The following is a 21692-nucleotide window of genomic DNA, read 5'->3' as shown; positions in this document are numbered from 1 at the left end:
TATAGTTTTTGCACAAATGTTTCTAATATAACGGTTATTCTAATACTATTAATAAAAATCATATTTATTTTAATTAAAATAAAATAAAATTTTAAAATTATTTTTTTATCCTCCATCACGGTCGTCTTATAAATATTTTTTTTGCACATCTACTCATTAAGAATATTTTAGTCATTTTAATTTGAAATTGTTAATTTTTTAACGGCATTAGATGCATGTCGTAGGTACATATGCAAAAATAAGGATAAGAAAAAGGATAGAATAGGAAAACAAGTGTTTTACGAGGATGTGTGTGTGTATATATATATATATATATATATATATATATATATATATATATGTAAATATCAATTTGGAAAAGTTATTCATGCAAAATTTGATATTTAAGAGGATATTCATGCACAAAAAACTTTTTTAAAAATGATATTGTAAATATCCAATAAGTGCCGATGCAAGTACCACTATTTATTTGTCAACCAATGAAAATCAATATCCAAAAAATATATATATACAATTCCATAGAATGGTGTAATGTATGGTATGCAACAAAAATTATACCTACTAAAAACTTAGTTGGAGTTAGACAATTGCACTGCTATGGTTCCCTGCTTCATTTCCTGCTCAGTTTTTGACCCAAAACATTTTTTATCAACTAAAAGAGAAATTTAATTCTTTTTCCTTTTATGGGGAAAAAAAAGGATTTCAACACCAAAAATGGAAATTAGGTCCGAAAGAGTCCTGTCATTAACTTTTAATCAAACATCTGATGGTGCTTAAAGGGGACTTAAGAGGTAATTAGTTGAGCTAATCTTCGGAGGTGGCAAGTGAGCCCAAGTACTTGCACTTTCTTTAGGGGCATTAAAAAAAAAGGGGAAATCCATTCAGCTTTCATTAGTTCATGCCATCCATTATTCCATCTCTCAGAGCATTAAAACTCGGGATAGCCAGGTGGACCACCAGTTCTTGAAGGGAGTGATAGGCTGAGGACCACCCATAATCTGATGTCGTAGATTGTTTTTAAGCTTAGGATCCTTTTGTCCTCATGTGGGGGTGGATGCCACTAGGAAAAGGATGAAAAGCCGTCAATGTTATTGGGAACTGCAAGAGGGGGGAGGGGGGGTGCAAATGAGTCTCCTCCCTGTCTGGGGGGGAAGTCAAAAATGCCTTTGTTCCTCCCCATTTCTCCAAGGTTATGAAAGCTTCATGTTTGCACTGGATATCTATTATTATGGATTTCTATACAAGTTAACAAAACCATCCTTATTTTTTTAACATGTTAAGTATTGGTGTAGATCTTGAGGCATGAAGTGCCCAATCATGCATGGCTTGTTCAGATTTCAAAAAAAAATTGTGGTTATCTTGGGTTTGCATGGTGGGGTTCTTGTGGATTCTATAAAGGAGGTGGAAACTTCAATTGGAATAGGTGCTGTGTGGGAGTGGCCAATGAAGACAACCCCACTCAAGGGAGGCTTTTGTTTGTTTTGGGGGTTCTTGCTCTCTCCCTCTCTCTCTTTGTGTCTGTATATATGTGTGTGTTTGCTTGTCAATGCTCATACGCATGCGCAAGTTCCAAAATGTCTGCATCAGAATATTTTTCTGATAGAAGTTTGTTCTGTGCCCAAAGATTGATAGGGAATGGCTTCCATTATATAATGCTATTTTTCTTGAGTTAGGCTACTTGACCAAGAAAAAAAAGAACACTGAATTGTTGCCATGAATGTCATGCTACGTAAAAAACTCCTACATGAGCATTATCAAACATCTTAGGTAAGATGTGACACCTAAGTCGGATAAACTAGAAGCGAGCAGGCAAGTCATTACCAATTCAGATGAAAGCGCAGAAGAATGGGAATAAACAGTTGTAGAGGAAAACGAAACCTAGATGAAACTAATTAGCATAACTTCATCACAAACATTTCGGCATAACCTTCTGAAGATGTTCAAGTCATGCAGGTTGGCAACTAAAATATGATTCTAGCAATTGTTTGTCTGCTTATCTAATCCACATTGTCTGAACAAAGTCTGCCCAGCTCCTAGGATGACTAAAAGTTGTCCATTTGTCCCTCACCAAAACCTTTTAAGAAACCAGGTCCCATACTAGGTAGATTGACCTAGAAGTCTTTGATATTTCTGATGTTTGTGGGAGTGGTGGGGTTGTCGGAAAGCTTTTAGATTAAAAAATTTTGGAGTGAAGTTGGCAGGTGACTGTATTCTCCAGTTTCATAAGAACTAATATGGAGTATATATACTGCTCCGACCAGCAAAGATAGGCCTATAACATTTAGTTTAGCTTCTTTCTTTTGTGTTTGCATTACGTGGATGCTTAAGGTCCTGTTTGGGGGAGCTATTGGCAGTAGAGCTTTTGAAAGTAGAGCTGTTAGAAGTAAAGCTATCTGAAGTAGAGCGTTTATAAAAACCTGTTTGATGTTTGGTAACTACATTTATAAAATGTTGTGGCACTTTAATATGTGTTTGGTAAACCAACTGAGAAAGTACTTTTATGTGACAAAATAACCATAAAGGACATTACTAGTATTATACAACAGAGCATAATAAAAATATAATATATATTAATACATAAATATATGACATAGTATAATATTAATGTAATGTAATATAATATTATTATAATATAGTACTATAATATTGTATATTATAGGATAATAATTTAATATAATATTAAATTATTTAACATAACATATCAATGTAATATGATATAATATTATATAATATTATATTTATAGTATAATATAATAATAAATGTATACAAACATTAGCAACTTATAAAATTAAATTTAGTTTAGCATTCTATGTAGAATAATTAAATTTCCTTCTTGGACATCAAAAACATTGGAAGATCCTACCAAAGAACCATCAGGGTGCCTGAGTAGGGATATGAAATTCCATTTCGGACTAGTTGTAACTTGGATTTAAAGTCAACAACAAAGAATTGGATGATCAGTCAATTCTACAATTTGCATTAATTAAGACTATAGTTAGGCTTCGAAATCCACCTTGATACCAATTCCTGCGACCGATGCTCATGCTTTAGCACAAAATTTGCTTGCTTTCTCCGCATCTTATCTTGACATTCCACGGAAAGATTCATCTACTTGAAGAGAACCATGAAAAGGTCTAGTTAACATGAAAAGGTCCATTACATTATACTAACTTCAGAAAATATTTGAAAAGGAAACTAATATACCAATTTATTTTTTGTTGAATTAGATGATGACCCTAATAAGCAACCTTGGTTAGTTTAGTTACTCGAAATGTGACCATCAACCAATTAGAAGCCTGCTAAGTTATTGCATGGCCAAACCCTAAGAGATCATCTACTGATGGTGTTAGAGCAGGGAATGGGACTGCGTCCCCGCAAGAGGTATTGTCCGCTTTGGAACAGGTACCGCACAGGTCGGCCTCCCTCATAGTTTTGCCCTTTAAAAAGCGTCTCTTGAGGGAAGGGTAATCAAGTCCTCCATTTAAGACACAATCCTTTCCGCTACTCAACCGATGTAGGACTAAAGCCCCAGGTCCCCCATCCGCCTCCTAATACTAGCCCTCCAGCAGGAAGGATTCGTGACAACCTGAAGGTTTTACAGGATGGAGAACTAATACTAGCTCTCCCACTGGAGAGGATTCGTGCGGGAAAGTTACGGCGGGGACCTGCATGGGCCACCACTGATAGAGTAGGAAATGAGATTGTGTCCCCACAAGAGATATTGTCTGCTTTGGAGCAGGTACCGCATACGTTATCCTCCCTCACGATTTTACCCTTTAAAAGGTGCCTCTTGAAGGAAGGATAATTAAGCCCTCCATTTATTGCACAATCCTTTCTGTTACTTAACCGATGTGGGAGTAAAGTCTCGGATCCCCTATCCTCCCCCCAACAGATGGTAAACTTCCTCTGCTATTAACAACTAATGAAAATCCAAGTATTTTCGGCTTTTTTAGGGCAACGAAGGGCCGAAGCCCGCCAACTATCATTGATCAGGAGAGAGAGAAAACCCAGGAAATCCAAAAGTCACATAGCTAATACATTTGTGCATCATAATAATAGTAGACAGTCAAGTCCTTTCAGGTTTCAAATGTGGCCACATTTTCTGAAGGAAAAGTCCCAAACTACAGAGAATTTTGCGAAGAGCCTTCTGCAGTACCATGTGCACACTGGATTTTAACCCAAAGTGCAAGAATTTTCAAAAACAGCCCAAAGGTTATTGAATATAAATTTACAGTTTGAGGCCCGACCCATTGCCGAGTCGGCCCCACCCTAGGGCTGGAACCTTGTTCGAATTGGAGAAAGAGGCCATCTCTGGCTCCTCCCCAATTTCACTGGAGGCTAGAGAACCCTAGCTTCCATCTCAATCTAATCACCCTCCAACCCTTGTGATTCACCATCGTGGCCGATCCCATCTCTCTCTCTCTCTCTCTCTCTCTCTCTGAGTTTTTCTAAGCATCCCCCGGCCTCATTCAGAAGCAACTCAATGCATTTGGGGGCATAAGCCTTAAGGCGAGCTCAAAGGCCCGAACATAAATGCATTTGGAGGCCTTAATGCATAAATAAGGAAAGAGATAATAAATTTCTTTAGATAAGAGATATGTATTTGGGGGCCTCAATGCATTTATAGCTATAAAGATATGTAGTTATTAAGGCCCTCTAATATATTGGGGCCTTGATGCATTTGTACGCTCATCTTAGAACTCACTATAATAAATGCATTTGGAGGCCAGGGTCTTAAGCGACCGTCTTAATCGCCTAAGAGTTGAGCCGACCCTGTATCGAGCCAGCTGAGTTAAGCAACAACCAATTGCATGGACATAGGGGTGTCAATTGACCTCCAAGACTGTCAAAACCTTGTATCCAGACCAGAATCGGGTTTATGTAAGGATGTTTGCACTCAAAAATATCCCACCAACTAAGCTACAGCTTGGGCTAGAACGTGCTCCGTCTCTTACCTTCCATGCTGGACCCAACGGTCTATCCGAACTGCATTCTTTCCTTCTAGCACAATATGACTGCCGTGTCAACGGATATATTTCCGCCCATGGGACGGCCCATATGTCAAGCACCACCCCGGACGTGGATTACTCATTACAGCCAAGATTGGTCAACTTGTTCATCATGATATGATATGATTATTTTCAAAACTTTGTGTTTCAACTGGGAAACCATGTGCTTCCCATCTTGGAGATCATGTACTTTCACCCGCTCATCATGCCACCATTAGTCCACCCTAAATTTTTCGTTACTCCCCAACCCAATAAATATTCATCATATTACTAAAATAATATTTTATATCATGATGTTATGAGCTTATGATAATGCTTGTCAGCCAAACAACATTGTTAGTTGCCCTCAACATTCACTTTGACGCCAGTGTATACAGCCCGCCCAACACACAAGATACAGTTTTTTTTTTCTTTTTCTAACTATCCTTGAACTACAATATAAAATAGATATAGCAAAATAAATAAGCAAAATATAATATAATAAATATAAAATTTATTTTTTAAACTAAATTTTTGCTATTAATATTATGATATACTATTATTACACGACATACTAATAATATATATATATATATATATATATATATATATATATATATATATATATCTATTGATGTAGTTAAATAATATATTATTATAAAATAATAAGATTATTATCTAACTTTTATATAATAAACAATAGAAAAATAGTGGATCTATGGATATTTAAATACAATATAGTAAGATCGTTAGTGGTCCTTTCACTTTTAAATAAGATTATAACCATAAAAGTATTAGCGCAATTTAATAACCTATGCAGGATAAAATATTAATAAAAAATATTTTTTATTAATATTAATATATATTAAGCACATATAGTTATTAATAATAATACTAAATTCTGCATTAATTTAGTTAATTTCTTGTTTAATAAATATATATTGAGTATATATCAATATATATTAAGCAAATACTGTTATTAATTATATATCAATTTTACAGTACCAATGAATCTTTATTTAATGTAATTTAATAAGCTAATAATTTTTATATTATATTAGTATATTTTAATAATGAATATCTGCTCTATTAATAATGTTATTGATATAAGTGTCCAGATTTCTGTCTACAAAGGATAGAAATAGGTAGGTGCTTAAAGATGGACATACATCGGCGTAGAAAAAAGATATCCATTTTCTACAGAGATAGTCGGGCCTAGCTAATCCATTCACTCAAAAGAAGAAAGAGCACCCGAACCAACATCTGTTGAAGGAAATCGATACTATTTGAAGTTGCTGAAGGTCTTTCAGTGCAGCATTTTTCTGGTAAGAAAATGGAGCTTCCATTGAAAGTTTTTTTTTTACCCTTTTGTGTTTCCTTTATCGAAACTGGCAAATTTCAGAAAGAGGCAATTACATGGTAGTCTTTATGCAAGATGACCTGGTAGGAGAGGTTTTTTGATAACACCGTGCACCAGATCTAAGCTCGAACTGCACAGTTTGCTTTCGGATACTTTTTTGGGCCCGCTCTCTTGAGCCGTGCTCGGCTTAATTTATAAAAAATTTATCCCAAATGACCGGCTTCATGGCAGCCTCGATCTTCATATTAGTTACTTTTTGATAAAAAATAGTATTTGGTAAAATTTTTGAAAAGCTGTTTCAGCTTTTGCGGGAAGCTAAAAACAGTTTTTGGGGAGAAGTTCCAATTTGGAGCTTTCCGAAAATGCTGTTTTTAGCTTTGTCGGGAAGCTATTTTTTGGACGAAAATACCCCCATTTAAATATCACTTTTTTTCCCGAAACCCTCATCCCATCTCTTCCTCTCTCACCCATCCTCTCCCTCTCCCTCTCTATCTTCTTCTTCCTCTTAACGCCGCCGTCTCTATTCCTTCTTCCTCTTTTTTTTTCTTTTTTTTTTTTGTTTTGGGAGCTCGTGGCTGCCCACGGTGGCAGCCACCATGCCAGCCACCACCCATGGCCGGCGACCCTTCTATATTTCAATGAAATAAAATAATAAATAAATAAATAAATAAGTAAAATAAATAAAAAAATAATGAGTGAGTGGCAAATAATCTGATCTAAATAAATAAATAAATAAATAAAATATTAGTAATTATTTAACCAATTTTATCACCTAGCTAGAAAATTTGTTAAAGAGATAAATTGTCATTAGAAGGATGAAAAATTAATTTTCATTAATAATTATAATATTTTATATATTTATTATTATATTATACTATAAATATAATATTATATTACATTATATCATAATACATTGAAATGTTATGTTAAATAATTTAATATTATATTAAATTATTATTCTATAATACATAATGTTATAGTACTATATTATAATAATATTATAGTACATTACATTAATATTATATTATATCATATATTTATGTATTAATACGTATTATATTTTATTATGCTCTGTTGTATAATACTGGTAATGTCCTTTATGGTTATTTTGTCACATAAAAGTACTTTCTCAGTTTGTTTACCAAATATATGTTAAAGTGCCACAACACTTTAAAAATGTAGTTACCAAACAGCCAACAGCTTTTTTTAAACTCTCTGCTTCCAACAGCTCTACTTTTAATAGCTCTACTTCCAAAAGCTCTACTACTAACAGCTCCTCCAAACAGTATCTTACTGTTTAATGTTACTCCATAGCGAACGTTTCCGGCGTCTAGCCCTTGCCTTGTTAGGTTATTAACGTGTTAAGAAAATGGCGAGCACCGACGCGCCCAGCAACTTAAAAGCTGGCAAAGTTTCATCTCGCGAACGGCGCATCCGCCTAAGACGTGTCGTGTCCTTACGCGGTGCAGCTCCGTTAACCCGGACTTCAGCACATGACGACGCCCCCAAATGCGGCTACACCGCCACGTTTCGACTTTCCACCCTTGCGGCCGCTGCGGCCTGAATAATTGCATTAAAAATGACGTAATTATTTAAGGGCCTTTTCTTAAAGTTATGTTATTTTAGAGAAATAGTTTAAAAAAGGCATGGAAAGAGACCGGGTTGAATCTAGAATGCGCCAGGGCGGCAAGTTTCTATTGATAGGGAGTTCGTCGGCTCCTTCCTCTTCTTTACTTCCGCGGTCGATTTCTCTGTGAGTTTTCCGGTCTCCCAGTGCCTCGCCGATCTCTTCTTCCCTTCTTTTCGTTATCAAGATCTGGTTTTTACTTCATTTCTCGGCTTGATTCGGTACAAAAGTTGTTTTTTGTTGTTTTCTTTTCGATTTCTTCCTTTGAATTCTATTGCTTTTGATGTCTCTAGGTTTCCCGTGTTGCGATCAGGGTTAGGGTTCGTTTCTGCTAGATGTGGTTCGAGGTATGTTTAGGATTTATTTGATGATTTTTTTAGCTGTTTGCTGATTCTGGGGAGCGCGGTGGAGACTGGGGCCCCGTTACGTTGCCCATTTTGGGGTTCTATATTTTGGACTCAACTCATCAAGTTTTGATTTTGAGAAGAGGATTATATTTAGCCTCTATAATTGGTAGGTGAGATATTCTTGTCTTTCCTTTGGCTGTGGTTGATTCCAAAAATTTGCGCTATTTAAGGTGAGATTCAGGGTTAGGGTTTCACGGGAGAATCCATTGGATCAACGGCCAATTTGGATTTGTTGCTCATATCGACGAGAATTGAGTAGTTGTTGCTTAGAATCCCATGAGACGGCGACCGCCTTCATCCAGTCACCACGAGGAGATGAAGACCAATGGCAAGCACCCACCGTCCCGGCTCTGCTTCTTAGCCACACTATCTGCCGTGTTCTGGGTCTTGATCTTCTACTTCCATTTCGCCGTGCTCAGTAATAATCCCATAAATCCGGCGTCGTCCAATGCCCAACATTTCTCTAAGGACAACCTTCCATCTGAGCCACTTGTTATGCCACATTCCGAGCTGCCTGAGACCGATTCAGCACCCAAAAATTTCCCCTTTACCCGGGCCCTCAGGACCCTGGAGAACAAGAGCGACCCTTGTGGTGGGAGGTACATCTATGTCCATGACCTCCCTTCCAGGTTCAACGATGACATGCTTAAAGATTGCAGAAAGCTCAGCCTTTGGACCAACATGTGCAAGTTCATGACCAATGCCGGAATGGGCCCGCCCCTTGAGAATGTCAACGGAGTCTTCTCGAACACTGGGTGGTACGCCACCAACCAATTCGCTGTGGATGTGATCTTCAGCAACCGAATGAAGCAGTACGAGTGCTTAACCAAAGATTCCTCCATTGCAGCTGCTGTCTTTGTGCCTTTCTATGCTGGTTTCGACATAGCACGGTATCTTTGGGGTTATAACATATCAGTCAGGGATGCTGCCTCTCTTGATCTGGTGGATTGGCTCATGAAGAGGCCAGAGTGGAGTGTGATGGGTGGGAGGGACCACTTCTTGGTGGCTGGGAGGATCACATGGGATTTTAGGAGACTGACAGATTCTGAATCAGATTGGGGGAATAAGCTTCTCTTCTTACCGGCTGCCAAGAACATGTCTATGCTGGTCGTGGAGTCGAGCCCATGGAATGCAAATGATTTTGGGATACCATATCCTACCTATTTTCACCCAGCTAAGGATGCTGACGTTTTTGTTTGGCAGGATCGGATGAGGAAGTTGGAGCGGAAGTTTCTTTTCTCCTTTGCAGGGGCACCACGCCTTGATAACCCAAAATCAATCAGAGGACAGATTATTGACCAGTGCAAGAAATCTAAGGTTTGTAAATTGTTGGAATGTGATTTCGGGGAGAGCAAGTGCCACTCTCCAAGCAGCATAATGCAGATGTTCCAGAGCTCTTTGTTCTGCTTGCAGCCTCAGGGGGATTCTTATACAAGGAGATCAGCTTTTGACTCAATGTTGGCCGGTTGCATCCCTGTTTTCTTCCATCCTGGCTCAGCTTATACCCAATACACTTGGCATCTTCCGAGAAATTATTCAAGGTATTCAGTCTTCATCCCAGAAGATGATATTCGCAAGAGGAATGTTAGCATTGAAGAAAGATTGAAGCAAATTCCTCTAGATGTTGTGAAGGATATGAGAGAGGAGGTCATAAATCTCATACCTAGGCTCATATATGCAGATCCTAGGTCAAAATTGGAGACTCTTAAGGATTCCTTTGATGTGGCTGTACAGGCGATTATCGACAAAGTGACAAAATTGAGGAGGGATATAATTGAGGGTCATGAAGATGAGGACTTCATCGAGGAGAACAGTTGGAAGTATGCTTTGCTGGAGGAAGGTCAGCGGACAGTTGGACCACATGAATGGGATCCATTCTTTTCCAAACCTAAGGATGGTGGTGGAGATTCTGGTAGTTCATCTGCTGAAGCTGCTAAAAAATCATGGAAGAATGAGCAAAGGAGTCAATCTTGACCAATTTGCTAGGTTTAATCAGCTAAAAGGGCTAAGAGATCATGTGATCCATCATCAAAATCTACTTCAGTGTAGGCACATGACTGAGATCAAAGTGGAGGTTCGCGGAAGTACAAGTTCTGATTATGACCATGTTTAGCATATTTGATGAATTGTCTAAATTTTGAAAGAAATCATGCCTACAACAATATTTGGGATTAAGTGGTAGGCACCTGATGTTCTTTATATGTATCTCTTTTTTTCTTATAGTTTAGGAATTATATCCATTATCGACATTTGCTTAATAATTCTGTATAACTGTTATTTTACATGTTTTACAAAGATAGAAATACTGTTATCATATCTTTTCTTCTCCGTTTTAATCCAATCAGATAAGATAAGAAATATAGTGAATTAATAAAGTTCTTGTCCGAAGCTGCTTCTCTACATTGTGAATTTTTCATTTAAATAATATTTAATATAGAATTAGAAGCGAAATGTAATCAGTTTTAGAAATTTGATACTTAATACAGTTAACTGGTGTAGCTTGTGTCGTTGAGGCAGAAGGCCTCATGATTGTTTTATTTTATAAAAAGGGAGGGAATAGAAGCATGATATTAACATAATGTCCCTGCAATTACTCAAAATACATACCTGTTGTGGTTGCCAAGAGGATAATGTGAATAATGCAATTGCCATAATTTGACATCAATATCTAAACAACAGTTTTAATTTTTAAGAAAAGCCTAAGTTCCACCTATCGTTATTAGAGTTATGGAAGTGAAATGTTGGTTTAATCTGCACTTTTCCTACCTCAGGATGTCTTTTGCAAACCAAGAATTGTGATATGCAGATCAGAATTTTCTTGTTATAGAGTGACTCAGTCTTGGAGATGGACAAGAATTTTATTCATGTAGAGAACATTAGTGGACAAGCTAGTATACTTTTTCATATACAGCTCAAATAAATATTTCATATATGTTTCTTACATGTATGATTGCTTGAGTGTAACTGATTGTTGCTTAAGCTAGATAACTAAGTTGATTGAATACAATGAACTGTACAATTGCTGAATATCATCAGTCCTTGTCCTTCTTTGGCCTCAGAGAGTTTTCTACCTAGAAACTGTAGGAATTATTCGATCCTTGATTTCATAATCTGAAAGCAGGGAACTGCAGCAATTGCTGGAATTTCATGAAGACTAAGTTCATTTGCTCTTTGCATTTGTCGATTTTCAGTTCCTTTTCTTTTTGCTGGAGAGCAATGTTGAATCCTCATTCTAGCTTCTTTATTAGGTAAAAATGAAAATGGCAAGGACGGGAGTTAATTATTTCTGTACATTTTGAAGCTTTGAGATAGCTCTGTTTTTTGGGACATTTGGTTGCAACATGTCTTTCATTGCTTGGTTTAAAAACTAATACTAGTTCCATGTGTATATAATAGCATCATTTATCATTTCGTCTTCGCTGTCTAAGAAGGGATACTTGCCCTTTAAGAGGAAAAATGGAAGACAGAGGGGATATTGCATGTTCTATGTTTTATATATGAAACATTTGATTAATTTTATTCCTTCTTACGTCTGGTGACCTACGGCTGCTTGTGTACCCATGTTACGTCATTTCTCTTTTGTGTCAAAGGTAACACAGATGTCTGTGGTGCATTAACTCAGCCTTGTCTGAGGTTCTAAATACGTGCTGATGTGCATATTGCTTAGGTTCTTTCACAAGAATGAAGTACTAATTAGAGTGAAATTATGTGTACTCAGGGTCTTTCTCTTAAGTGACCAGAAGGTGTTCGGATTAATAAGGGTTGTAATACCATTATTCCTCTTTTCTAGATAGCACGAATCGATAAATTTCCTAGTACTGTCAACATTTGTATGCTTTTAATAAGCCCATTCTCCTACCTGGTTAAAAACATGTTCAGCAGGCTCCTGCTATGGAATGTACATAGGTTAGCTTTTCTTGTGGGGCACTTGTCTATAGATTGCAGCTTACAAGTTCCAACTTGCCTAATTGTCATGAAACCATTCAATGAGTTATGAAACCCTACTTTTTGATTGGTAGCAATCCTTGCATCATGATAATTGACAAAAGGACAAACTGTTATTCCTTTCTTCTAATTCTACTGCATGATAATCATTCCCAACTCGTGCTTCTAAACGATGTTGATTTATTATTTTCTTATCCCTCATCCTCTTCCTTCTATTTTTTGCATGAGCACACCTGCTTCACTAAACATTATAGTGCACAATGATTAGTATGGAATTTTAAACACTTTAACAGTATTTTGAGAGAGAAAACTGTGCTTAAACTTAAACATACATTGGGGGGGGGGGGGGTCCAGTGCTTGCTTTTGTAATGGACTTTTGCTTTGCATATGCTTTATGGAATCTTTCTTTGAGAACCTGGAGAGAGGATGCAAAACTATTTGGTGTATTTTGAGAGTAGTGAGCACTGCTATTGTTGTTAAATATTGTCTTATTGCCTAGAAAATAAGTTACTTTGTAATTGTAGCCTTATTTAAATAAGATTAGCTCTTTAGAAATCAAAGAATGAGGAAAGAAGATATTAACAATCCTTGAAAATATCCAAGAACCTTGGCCCTGGATTGGATCAGGAATAAACACCACTGCTGCATACCATTATGAAGTATGAGAAGTTTGCAAGTTAGACAGATCCATACGAGAAGGTAATGAAGATGATCTTCATTGCAGGTTAAATGTTTTCAATTTTGAATTAAATAAATTGAAAATGATCGTTGGACAAGTTTGAATTGTTTTATAAGAATTAAATCTATAATGAGACAATTAAAGATTCGTGATGGGATATTTTGACTGTCCCATAGAATAATAACTGCTTTTGGATTAGGTAGCTGTTTCCATGCTATCTGAAGAGTTACTGTGTTGTCTTCGAAGCCTGGAGTGTTGTAATATTGCAAAAGGATTAGCATGACATGATATTTAAGTCCTCATGCAATGGCATAATGATCGCATTGAGATCTCTGCTCCATCAGCTAAGTCTGTCTTCCATCAATCACTTTGAAATTACGGAAAATATGGTAGAAATTTATTGGAAAATCTTCTATTGGTGCAGTACTGCAGATAGGAAAAATGCTCGTGTTTGGTGTTGTATGTAGTACTTGATGACTTGCATGGTGCAACTTTCAATGGTTTCGGAAAATTTAGTATGTTGGAGCATTCAAGAAATCTATGTATGACTTCAAATCAAGAGATCATATATAAGTCTTCAGATTGTATTCTTGAATTGGGAAGTTGGCGCTGATGCTTAAGAACAGTGAGCAGCAAGGTTCATTGTTTACATGAACGTGCATAAGTTCAGAGAATGCTGAGACCATGTTACAGATTGGTGTTATTTTAATGTGGCCGCAGTCAAATATCCTTATTCCTTTAAGAAGTTGGGAGCATTTGGATTGTAATTACTGGATTCCCAGTCCTTAACAGGTGATACAGTAATTAAACTTCCTATATGGAGCATGAAAATTCTGAACATGGAAAGGGACAGAACTAGTTGGATATCCCAACATAAGGTAAATTCTGTGTTGATTTGTGAACTAGTGTATTTTGATATTAGGTAGGTTGCAAGTTATCAAGTTGTTGTTTGATCGGTTACATCTCGGCGACCAGAAACCGCCGCAACAAGAACACCACCACATGGTTCAGTCTGGTCATTCATACAGTTCTTTTGCCTACTCATGGTAGAACCATATCAGTATTTCTATGCTTCGGTTAGATATATTTTACTCTTCTCAAGACTTGAGGGGAAAATATTATGCAGACCTTGGTGAAAATAATTTCTTTTCTAAGCTCTTCAAGCAACATACTTGTGTGTATAGATCATTTAATAATTGCTGTATTCCTGTTTTGGTTAAGGATGCAAGTCTTCTGTGCTTGCTTCGAGAGTGCAGCTGTTCTTACCAGATTCCTCCAAGAAATGCAGAAATATTTTCCCTTCAACTTAATGATGTTCATGTTCTTTCAGAATAAGTGGTTGGCCTGCACTACTTGTTTGTTTTAAATATTAGAATTTGTATTCTTGAACTGGAATTCATCTCTCTATGTTCAGATTCTTGGTGCAATTTAGTATTAGATTTAGTTGACATGACCATTGTTTGCCATGCTGTTCTGTTTTAATTTTGAATTCTAGGAACGCCAGACTTTGGCAAAACTGTTGAATAACCCTCTCACTACCCCTCTTTCATTATATCTGGCACTTTGTAAAGTTTTTAATTGGTTGATAGTATTAAGAGCCCAATCTAGTCTATGCGTGCATCATGCACCTTTTAAGCGATGGAGTCGCTATATTTGTTGCCTTTAATCATTAAGTGATTTGCTCCATAGGCTTTCATCTTAATCAATTCGTAGAAAGATTTCATCATAATTGGAGCAATTAGAAAAAACAACTTGACTTGCTTTACAAGCCCAACAACTATCATGCAAGTACGGGATCACTTTAAACCTAATAGAAGCTCAGAAATACTTATAAGTGGAGTCAAGGAGATTTTAATGATTTGCCATAGAAAAGAGTGCGAGGGATCAATGGAATTACGCTCGAGAGATTGCAGGACAGTTCAATAGCCTATTTTGTTGATGTGCTCATCAAGAGCAGGTTAAAGATCTAACTCATTTATACAGCAATGGTTTATTGCATCTGAAACTGTAGTAAGGTTCTAGATAGAGCAATTGTAAAGTGGGTTCAGTGCTTTGATGGCTTATTGACAATGTCTGCCTGGACCTTGCATCTCTGTTATGTTATTTATCTCAACTACATAGCCAAAAACAATAATACTATATAACACTAATGACATTGAAACAAATCTAATGGTGGTTTAAGATTAATCAAGGGAGGCAATTGATTTTATGGCATGAAACAACACCTTTGGTACATATAAGGTGGCTTAAAATTTGTTTCCAAGGAATTTGAAAATCTCTTAATGGCATTTCGAAGATGATCACATTTGATTGTTCCCCAAATTTTCCTGCCAAATTCTGAGGGCTCTTCATTGAAAATGGGGAGCAAGGCTTCGATTGTACTCATCTCATCCGATCATGAATAAACAGCTAAATAGGCAGCAGTAGAGAATGCAAGCTTCGACTTAGAAAGCTTGGCCAAAAACAAGGAAGAGACAACGGAATTGTCAGGATACCAAAATAAGATTTGCTCATAAGCATTCGACCAGTTAAATTACTCCAGGTGGGCTATTTGATGTTGTCTATGGGAGAAATCCTAACATCCATCCTTTCTGTATTTAATGAACTTGGTTTAGATTCAAAGTAAAAAAGCAAAACAAATTATAAAGGTTGACATGCAAAGCTCAGTGGAACAGGCTGCCATGAAGAGAATTTCTTGTTCATAGACCTTTACTTAACCAACAATTTAGTTTTTGTGATTTGTATCCCAACGTTATGGAGGATACTGATCATGTTCTATGGGAGTAACTTTATGCACAGGCGTTTTGGTAGGAAGCCTTCTTCAGTCTTGATATTCATATCAATATCCTTCAAGGGCTTTTTTACACATTGCAGGCCGAGTTCTCATTGGATACACAAGCACCATTGTGTTACAATGGATGGGTGATTTGGTTCTCTAGAGATGAGAAGCTTTCAACTCTCCACTAACCAAGATCATTGATAGGGCTCTTCATTTGGCCTTGGGAGTTCAAGCAAGCTACCATTGGAATTCAACCTTGTAGAGTCTGTTTGGATATCGAGCTTGTTGGCTTGCCCAGCCTAAAGTCTTCTAAGGGCCCATCCAAATCTCAAACTATGGGCCTATTGGTCTGCATTAAATAAATCAAAAAATGGGCAACACCAAAATGGGCTGTTCGATTCATGAATCCTGTCAGAAATCTAGTCCAATCCTGTTGGATTATCCCCACAAACTCTTAGTGAGTCCAAGAATAGGGGTATCTCAGGGCTAGATGACTCTTCTCCTCTGTCATGTTCAATATATGCCCCTTCCCTCTGGATAATTTAAAGTTAATTTTGATGGTCATATTACTGCTCTGCAGGCTGATATTGGTTCCCTGATCAGAGATTCTAGTGGCCGAGTGGTGCGTACTACTTAATAGAACACTCCTCATTGCACTGCACCACAAGCTAATCTTTGGTGCTGCATGGGAGGGCCTCAGTTTGGATGGTGATTCTGCCACTGCCATAGCTTGGATTGAAGACTCCTACTATGACTTGGAAAGCTCCCATTTCACTTTGTATCTTCTTAGAAACAAATAAATTTCTGATGCACACCATCCTTCTACCAAAAGAAAAGGAAGAAAAAGAACAAAAAATAATAATAAAATGGACATGTTTTTGCGAGAAGGAACCTTATTTCAGAACAGGCAATTCCCTATACCTATGCATCCAACCATTCTAAAGACCATTCATAAGATCCTACCATTCATTTTATTTTTGCACATCCAAAGAGCAAAGAAGAAGAAGAAGAAGAAGAAGAAGAAGAAGAAGAAGAATTACATACAAAAATAAGAATGATTCACAAATGAGAAGCAGTTCAGCCCCCCATGCCTACAGGAACTCAGAGTCAGGGGAGGTGGTAAAAATGGGCTTATCCTTGGCCACCACATTGCTCCCGACGCTGGTGCTGCTGCTCTTCCGCCTCGGCTTCGCCTCACCGAGCATGGTGAGTACGTCTCTCATCGATGGCCGGTCCTTGGGCGACCTTGCGGTGCACAGCACCGCGATCCGCAGCACCAGCAGCATCTCCTCCCGGACGTGCTCGCATTGGCCGCCGATGCTCGCGTCGAGCAATTCCTCGACTGCTCGATTGCTCCTTAGCCTTTCTCGAACCCATCCGACGATGTCCAGGCAATCGCCGAACTCTGGCTCTATGGGCCTCTTCCCTGTGAGCAGCTCCATGAGGACCACACCAAAGCTGTACATGTCGCTCTTCTGATCCACCTTCAGGGTGTAGCCATACTCTGATACATAGAAAAAGAAAACAGATGTTACCTTAGCACATGCATGGTTTGTCTCTGAGATGTAAATTTCTAGTCCAAGGAAAAAAAAGAAGAAGACATAAGCTACTATAAAATAGAAAATGTAGCTATAGAATATTTTGAAACAAAAATAAATAAATAACTGGTATCACGAATCATTCAGCTGACGAAAAATTATGTAAAATATGAATTATTTTGAAGTAATTTAGAAACTATATATGCTGGTGCACATATATATATATAAAAAAAGAAGGGGGAACATGGTAGAAGAGAGAGCTAGAGAGATAGTACATGAGAGGAGGTAGGATTTATTGTAGATTTTTTTTGGGAGAAGAAAAATTGCCATAATTAAGAAAGAGATTAAGGGCTCATTGTGGGATTAATTTTCTTGGCATGCGGTTTCAATGTGACCTTAATTTCTACTGTAAATAAATCATTTGTATTTTAAAATTTAATTTATTAAAACATAAAGCTTAAATTTGTCAAGAGGCCTACAAAAGTTAGAATTTTCAGGATATATTGTGAGGATTCGTGTGTTTATGCACACATCGGTTATTCGCTGGATAAATTTTGAGTACTTATACAGGATCAAAAAATTCAAATAATATATTCCAGCTAGTTATTTTAGGTAAAGTTCTGAATTGTTATAAATAGTATTAGAACGGATCTTGTTCATAATTTATGTGGATTAAAAACTACTATAGCAGAGATCTCTATAACTTTCTTTTTTTTTTTTTATTAAGAGTCTCGCCAAGGAGTCCGGCTGCGAACTTTCTATTATTATATCAGCAGAGAGCCAGAGACGTAACTATGGCTGAGGAAAATGACGTACCAGGAGCGATGTAGCCATACGATCCAGCCACCGTCGACACCGTCTCATTCTTCCGGACCATCATCCTCGCCAGCCCGAAGTCGGCGATCCTCGCCTCGAGGTTCGCATCGAGCAGCACGTTGCTCGACTTCACGTCCCGGTGGATCACCGGCGGGTGGCAATCATGGTGGAGGTAGGCCAGTCCCTGCGCAATCCCGGCCGCCACGTTGTACCTTGACACCCAGTCCATCAGCACCCGGCCGGCCTGCTTCCCATGCAGAGCCTCCCACAGGTTGCCGTGGGGCATGTATTCATAGAGCATCATCGCGTCGGCATCGTTATGCAGGTAGCCGAGCATCCGCACGATGTTTCGGTGCCGCAGCCTCCCCAGAAGGCTCACCTCGCCGACGAAATCTCCGGCGCCGGATTCCCCAGGCTCGGCGTCTCCTCCTCGCCATAGCTTCTTCACTGCCACAACGCCATGGTGCCTCGGAATCTCAGCCTTGTAGACGACCCCGGTCGCGCCCATGCCGATGATGTTCGACTCCTTAATGCATGCGAGCACGTCGGCGCTGGTGAAGTTCAGCCGCTGGAATGCCGTCAGCCGCCACGGCCATGCGCCGGTCTCTTCGTCGAACCGCTCGTCGCAGCACCACCCGTCAATGTACCACCGCTTGTAGAGCTGGTGGGCTCCGACAACGGCTATGCCGATTGCCAGCACCGCCGATATCCCGATCAGCCATCCGGCGACAATGTGCTTGAAGTGTGACCCTCTGCGTCTCATCGATGCCGATGCCCCCGGGGAATTGCCGGCACATGGAGTTAGCACGCCACCGCAGAGGCCCGGGTTGCCAGCGAGTTCGTCGGGATTTATAGTCCTCAACAAGCCACTGGATGGCACCGGGCCGGAGAGATTGTTGTAGGCCAGGTTCACCATTTCCAGCGCCGGCGAGTTACCAAAGTTACCAGGGATTGAGCCAGTAAGGAAATTGTTGGATAGATCAAGCATTGCCAACGTTGACATCAGGGCGATTGCTGCCGGGATCTCTCCGGTGAGTCGGTTGCTCCGAAGGTTCAGCATCACTAGCCGCTTGCACGAGGCTAGGCTGCCGGGGATGCTCCCCGAGAGGCGGTTGTTGGAGAGGTCGAGGGCGGAGAGCGACGGGCAGCCCTGGAACTCATCAGGGATCTCTCCGGTGAGCTCATTGTCTGAGGCCATGAAACTCTGGAGGGTGGGTAATGATAGTATGCTGGAAGGGAGAGACCGTTGGAGGTGATTGTGGGAGAGATCAATGAAGGAGAGGGACGATGAGAAGGCGATGTCCTCTGGTATCTCGCCGGAAAGTTCATTTCCGGCCAACTCTAGCCGTTGGAGCTCCGGCAACTTCCCGAGCCCGCTGGGGATCGTTCCATCGAGCCTGTTGTTCTGAATCCTGACCCGAACCAACGAGAGACATCTCGCGAGGCTCGTCGGGATCGGCCCCGAGAAGGCATTGTTGAACAGGATGAGCTTGGTGAGGTTAACCCGGCTGCACAAGCCGGCCGGGATCTCACCGGAGAAAGAGTTTGTCGACACGTCCAGCCACCGCAGCGGTGAGTTGCGGCCTAGATTGGCCGGCAACGGCCCGGAAAACGAGTTGTTCCACAGTGCAAGCACCTCCAACTGCGGCAGCTCTCCAATTCCAGCCGGCACCGGACCTTTGAGCTGGTTGCACATGAGGTTTAGCAGTTGGAGGTTGCTCAACTTGGCTAATTCCGGCGGCATCGCGCCGGAGATCAGATTATCTGAAAGATCCAGCATCACCAATGATGAAAGGTTACCTATTTCTTTCGGAATCTCGCCGCCCAAATTGTTCTTGTACAGGTAGACAGTGGTTAGAGACTGCAGCTGCCTGAGGTCGGCCGGAACAGCTCCATCCAGATTTCCGACCGCCATGTCGAGATACTGGAGATTGGTCAGGTTCCCGAGCTCGGCTGGAATAGGCCCTTCGAACTCATTGTATCCAATAATTAGAGTTTCCAGAGAGGAGAGCTGGCCAAGCATGGCTGGGAGTTTTCCAGTGAGGTTGTTACCCGAAACGCCTAAGAACTTGAGTTTCTGCAAGTTCTGGTAAGACGGCGGGATCGAGCCGGTGAAGAAGCCGCCCCGAAAGTCTAGGCTCTCGAGGGACGTGGCGTTGCCAATGTCGTCCGGCAGCGGCCCGACGAAGTTGTTCCCCGATACATTGAGGCTCCTTAGGCCCGGGCATGCACCGAGGCCGGTCGGGAAGTGGCCGACGAAGTTGTTATCGCCGACGTCGAGCTCTTTCAGCATGGTGAGGTTGGAGAGAGACTTGGCGATCCGACCGCTTAAATTCATGTGGGAGAGGTCGAGGCCGTCGACGGAGCCCCTCCAGTTGCAACGAACGCCGGTCCACTTGCAGTGGGAGGAGCCAGCGGCGTCAGCCAGTGGCCTCCAATCTCTAAGGGCGTCCGATGGGTCGAGGAGCTCCGATTTGATCGAGAGCAGGGCCGACACTTCGTCGGCGATGGCTGCATTGGATATGACAATGGAAGAGAAGAATGCCAAGAAGATGGAGAGAAGTAACTTGGCTGGCATTTTGGTCGTTCGATCTCCTCGTAGTTCTCTCGTCTTATGCTGCCATTGTTTCCAATGGTTTTCTTCTCTGGAGCAGGAGGGAGGGGGGGAGAGGAAGAAGGGTTTATATGAAGGTGAAGAGATGATTGGCTTGGAAGAGTTGAGGAAATGGTGATAAGAATTTTTTTTAGTACTTTGTTTTCTGGTTTGGGTCTGTTTAATGGTTTGTTAGCTCGTGGGGCCTAGGGATCAGCAACAGCTGTTAATGACAGTGTAATGAGTGGAACCTGTGGACATACGCTGGAAAGTCTTTGGATTATTGAGAACATACTCCGACATCAAGCATGGAGAGAATGTGTGTGAGCATATCATTCACGCATAGCTAGGTATAGCTAATTCCGAGAAGAGAGAAAGAGAGAGGGAGAGAGATGAAGGTAATATAATAGATTTGCCAATAACTTAAGGGATTAGGCCCCGAAAGCCTTTTTTTTTTTCTTCTTTTTTTCCATTCATTCATGACGACTCCAATAGGCTATAGTGATGCATTGATATTTGTTAAAGAGGTCGCCACCAAGATAGTAGCACAGATGGAACGGAGCGTTAGCTTTCACCAGGTGGCCTAGGTTCGAAACGCGCAGGTATCGATTAATTTTGGGGACCGGATGGCCCATGCCTGGACGCTGCTGTTGGGAGCTATTCTCTAATAAAAGGGGGGCAGGGCTGCTAAAAAAAAGAGAATGTTGTAATAGAGACAGTAGGCATTATTATTGCGGCTATGTAGGCCACGAGACAAGTATGGTTTTCACCTCACTGTTACAAGCGGAACAATAGCTTCAAAACTATTGGGTTTTCAAATGGGGGTCTTAGATGTTTGTTCTGAACCACTTTAAGCTCACAAGTCAAGCAGGGCATAACTGAGATAGGTTTCATAGGCTTACTTCTGGTCTATTTCAGCTCGGCTGGATTAGAGTTAAAATTTGGTAAACTCATATACA

At 40.0% G+C, this 21692-nt stretch overlaps 2 protein-coding genes across 4 annotated transcripts; one reads left to right on the top strand and one right to left on the bottom strand.

The window, feature by feature from the left end:
• The first annotated feature begins 7977 nt into the window (after positions 1 to 7977).
• LOC103720503 (xyloglucan galactosyltransferase KATAMARI1 homolog) lies at positions 7978 to 10699 on the top strand. Of its 3 annotated transcripts, none has more exons than XM_039122996.1 (3): positions 7978 to 8102; positions 8270 to 8323; positions 8554 to 10699. In XM_039122996.1, exon 3 carries the CDS (start codon positions 8660 to 8662, stop codon positions 10355 to 10357), a length of 1698 nt encoding a protein of 565 aa, XP_038978924.1. In that variant the 5' UTR covers positions 7978 to 8102; positions 8270 to 8323; positions 8554 to 8659; the 3' UTR covers positions 10358 to 10699. The 3 variants fall into 3 exon arrangements, with proteins under 3 accessions (XP_038978924.1, XP_038978929.1, XP_038978923.1); XM_039123001.1 differs by having other exon boundaries at positions 8019 to 8168; XM_039122995.1 differs by having other exon boundaries at positions 8019 to 8197.
• A 5943-nt stretch (positions 10700 to 16642) lies between these two features.
• LOC103720511 (MDIS1-interacting receptor like kinase 1-like) lies at positions 16643 to 21060 on the bottom strand. Its single transcript, XM_008810242.4, has 2 exons — positions 18141 to 21060; positions 16643 to 17290 (listed from the first exon to the last, which is right to left on the bottom strand). The coding sequence occupies exons 1-2, from the start codon at positions 20716 to 20718 to the stop codon at positions 16878 to 16880; spliced, it is 2991 nt and encodes a 996-aa protein (XP_008808464.2). The 5' UTR covers positions 20719 to 21060; the 3' UTR covers positions 16643 to 16877.
• Between the last annotated feature and the right edge of the window lie 632 nt (positions 21061 to 21692).

This window comes from Phoenix dactylifera, chromosome 2 (assembly GCF_009389715.1).
Source record: "Phoenix dactylifera cultivar Barhee BC4 chromosome 2, palm_55x_up_171113_PBpolish2nd_filt_p, whole genome shotgun sequence".
NCBI classification, from domain to species: domain Eukaryota; kingdom Viridiplantae; phylum Streptophyta; class Magnoliopsida; order Arecales; family Arecaceae; genus Phoenix; species Phoenix dactylifera.
The sequence above is the reverse complement of the archived record's forward strand: the minus strand, read 5'-3'. Positions and strand labels throughout refer to the sequence as shown.